The sequence below is a fragment of the Myotis davidii genome, unplaced genomic scaffold, assembly GCF_000327345.1.
Source record: "Myotis davidii unplaced genomic scaffold, ASM32734v1 scaffold156, whole genome shotgun sequence".
Taxonomy (NCBI): domain Eukaryota; kingdom Metazoa; phylum Chordata; class Mammalia; order Chiroptera; family Vespertilionidae; genus Myotis; species Myotis davidii.
The window spans coordinates 82,902-87,037 of NW_006288633.1; the positions used below are offsets into that span (position 1 = coordinate 82,902).

At 38.2% G+C, this 4,136-nt stretch overlaps 1 protein-coding gene across 1 annotated transcript in view; it reads left to right on the plus strand.

Annotated features, from left to right (window-relative positions):
• The window catches only part of CCBL2 (cysteine conjugate-beta lyase 2), a 78,225-nt gene that overhangs the window by 48,527 nt on the left and 25,562 nt on the right, over positions 1 to 4,136 (plus strand). The window contains exon 5 of the mRNA XM_006760792.2: positions 3,092 to 3,241. Within this exon, the coding sequence (XP_006760855.1) occupies positions 3,092 to 3,241 (150 nt within the window). The remainder of the gene's footprint in view (positions 1 to 3,091; positions 3,242 to 4,136) is intronic.

Sequence of the window (4,136 nt, forward strand, 5' to 3'; positions counted from 1 at the left end):
ATTAATATTAGCATTTTTATTTTACTTTATTTTTTTTCTTTATTGATTAAGGTATTTCATATGTGTCCTTATCCCTCCATTGCCCCCACACACACTCATGCCCTCACCCCCTGGTGTCTGTGTCCATTGGTTAGGCCTATATGCATGCATACAAGTTCTTTGGTTAATCTCTGATATTAGTATTTTTTATCTTAGGATTGAATTTACCAAGTTGGCTGCAGACCCCTCTGTTGTGAATCTTGGCCAAGGCCTTCCAGATATATCCCCTCCTCTATATGTGAAGGAAGAATTATCAAAGATTGCAGCAACTGATAGCCTGAATCAATATACACGGGGCTTTGTAAGTATAGGAGGACCGAGTGGGGTGTGAGCTTGTAATTTATATTGTATTGTGTATGGACAGACTTCTCTCACTTCTATATAATTGGCTTTCCAGGACCCAACTGTCCCAACCTGATAACCAAGGAACCCCTCCCTTTCCCTTGTCTGCTAGGATGAGCTGTCCCCTATTTCCAGCTGTGGAGGGGCTGTCCCCTATTTCCAGCTGTGGAGGGGCTGTCCCCTTCCTTCCTTTGCTGCTGTTGGAGAGTGGCCCCGTGGCAACAAGGAGGGAGAGTATTGTTGAGACATGTGTTTCTTTCCCATTACCACCTATGCAGCCTCAGCACTGGCCTCTTACTTATCTTCTATTTCCAAGTACTTTCTTTCTTCTACTCAACCTCAGCCCAGCCCCCAGCCTTCTGTGTTTACTAGTAAATGCCCAGGATATCCAGAGATTTCCTAGAAAAACACACAAAATATCAGCTACCACAACCTATTAAGTGAATTGAGCAAGGTTGTAAGACACAAGGCCAATATACAGAAATCCATTATATTTATATACATGAAAAATGAATAGTTGGAAATTAAAATTTCTTACATACCATTTACAATAGCATCGAAAACCATGAAATATTTAGGATTGAATTTTTAAAATGTAAAATCTGTACACTGAAATCTCTCACTAAAACCAATAAACATCCTTGAGCGACAATTTTTTTTTTAAAAAAAAAGACTAAATAGCCCTGGCCGGCTTGGCTCAGTGGATAGAGTGTCAGCCTGCGGATTGAAGGGTCCCAGGTTCGATTCTGACCACGGGCACTTGCCTGGGTTGTGGGCTTGATCCCCAGTGGGGGGCGTGCAGGAGGCAACCAATCAGTGATTCTTTCTCATCATTGATTTTCTATCTCTCTCTCCTTCTCCCTTCCTCTCTGAAATCAATAAAGAAATATATTTAAAAAAAATAAAAATAAGAAAGACTAAATATTGTCAAAATGATAATTTAACCTAAATTGATTCATAGCAGAGTTTGTCAAGCTGTGGCCTGTGTCTGAATCTGATGCACTCCTGACTTTTTAAATAAAGGTTATTGGAACATAGCCATGCCCATTTATTTAGGTATTTCCCAGTTTTTGTAGACATATATGAGTGCATATGTGTGCGTGTTTTTATCTTGGTATAAGCACTGGGAATAGTGTTGCACTGACACCAGGCTGAGGACATCAGTCACCTCAGGGGAAGGGAAGGAAGTGATAATGAGGAGAAATAATAATTTTTCTTTACGTATCTTTGCCTAATTTAATAATTATTATATGAAGCATGACTTATTTTTGTAATTAAAAATGTTAAAAAACACAGGCCCTTATCATCTTAAGAAAAGAATGATAATTGCTTTCAAATCATGCTTTGCTAGAATTTGTTAGACGTGGTATTTAAAGGAAATTTTGGATGTCTGAGAGTGGTAACAGACTTCTCTTACTCTTTCCACAATTCATGTCTATTGTTTAGCTTGAATTTATGCTGTCTTTTTCTCTCATTATTTTTTTTCAGTTTACTGATTATGTTCTATTACCTCTTCTATTATTAATTATACCCAGTTTCTCTAATATGATAATATCTCCTAATTTCAAAATATGAAAAATGTGCTATAGCTTTGTTTTTATTGATTTTAACACAGTGAGGGTCTGGGACATAGTAGTCAATATTCTGAAAGGAATAAAAAGGTGGCAAATAAATGCCACTTTGACCAAAAAAATTACTCCTTTTCTTCATATGAACTGGGGTAGACAACTTACAAGGAACCTAAGGTCCTTTTACCTCCCAAGCCTGGGTTGTATCCATCCAGCCTCCCTCTTCTCCTGTATCCTGACCCAGTTTATCCTCCGGAGCCCAGGTGCTTTCCAAGCAAAGGCATGTTACCTGCACTTGGACACTCTCGCAAGTGACGGGAAACCAGGTGGTTCCCCTAAAGCAAAAAGAGGAAGTACTGCTGGATGGAAAAAATAAATATTGACTTTGATACCTAAGAAGACAAAAGGGGGAACAGGAGGGGGAAGAAAGAGAGGGAAAGAAGGGAACAGAACATGGCAGAGAAGATTGAGGAGGAGCTAAAAAGTCAGGCCTCCCCACATCTCAGACTTGGTGCATTTACAGTCCCCTCAGTGCTCATGTTCAAGTTCTCCTGGGTAACTACTGCTCTCTTGGCTCTCAATGTGAATAATGTTCCACTTCTTCCTCACATGTGTTGCCAACACTAATGTGCGTTTCTCTCTTTTTTGGTGAATTTCTTTCCTTTCATCTTAGTCCATTGGTTGGAATAACCTGTTTTGCTACAACTTGGAAGAACAGAATCAAGGGATGAGATATAGTTAATGGCGGTTCCTGGCTGATTTTAACTGGGAAAAATATCCAACTCTGTTCAATATGATTTAATTACTGTCAAAATAGTCATTAAATGTGATCCAATTACTATCAAAATGTATTGTCAAAAAAATATTTGATGTTGAAGTCAATTTTTAATCAAAGCAAATAATTTTAAATTCTGTGTTCTAAAATCAATAATTTAGTAGGAAGTTTTTAATCATTAGCAAGTTTTCCTGGCCATTTGTGTAGGACCCCTCTGATCATAGGAAAAAAAATTTTTTAATTAACTGCCAATTAAAAAATATTCTTTGGATAATTATAAAAACCCAGATTTTTTTTAAATTTCAATTTTAGAGCCAGATTACTTCAAAGAAGTAACTGTCATAATCAAGGTTTTTTTCTTCAACAGGGTCATCCACCACTTGTGAAAGCTCTGTCCTGCTTATATGAAAAGTTGTATCAAAAGCAGATCGATCCAAATAAAGAAATCCTTGTGACAGTAGGAGCATATGGCTCTCTCTTTAATGCCATTCAAGGCTTAATTGATGAGGGGGATGAAGTAAGTATTCGTTAACATGACCATATTACCCAACTCATCATTGTTTTTGTCCTGCCTTTGAATCTTTTACTTGTTTTATGCTATTTTTTATTTTTTTTATTTTTGAAGTGTAATGCATATGCAGTGAAGTTCACAAGTCTTAAATATACAGCTCAATAAATGTTTACATATTTTAGATAAAGGCAGGTGGAAGAGGCCAGAAATGATGGGGAAAATTAATCTTAGTTTGCACTGCTAAAATAACCTTTCCTCTGAACTTAATCAGCAAGTATTTGGTCCTGTCCTTTTGCACCCAGTACTGTTGGCAGCATGGCATGAGGAATGTATAACAGGACGGTTGAATCTCTCTGCTGTTTAGTCCTGTGGTGTAAGACCCACTTTGTCACCGAGCTCAGTCAGCTCTACCCCTCCGTCCCCATTATCATTCCAGTACCCCTGCTTCAGGACTGTCCGACCTCTTTCATTTATTCAAAAATTGCTGAGGATCTCCTCTATGCTAAGCTCCGTGGGAGGGGAGATTTTTAAAGGCAGCCTATGCATGGAAGGAACTCTGTCTAGTAGAGGAGATAGACGTGTGAACAGATAAAGAGGAATGCGGTGTGATCATCAGCATGAGGATGCCTGGGTTATGGTAGAAACAAAGGGAAGAAGTGGGTCTGGAAAGCTCCAGAGTGGGGTTGCTTAGGCTGGGTCTGAAGAATAAATACTCACCACGACCTATATTGCTAATTCCTTTGTTTGAACCCTGCTAGCACTTTATCTGTCCCTTTTTCATTAAAAAAAATACCACTATCTGAGTTATATTGTTTTATACCTCAAATCCAAGGCAATAAGCTAAAGGGAACATGTAAAGGAAGTACAGTCAAACTTTGATATAAAAATATCCTTTAATTCT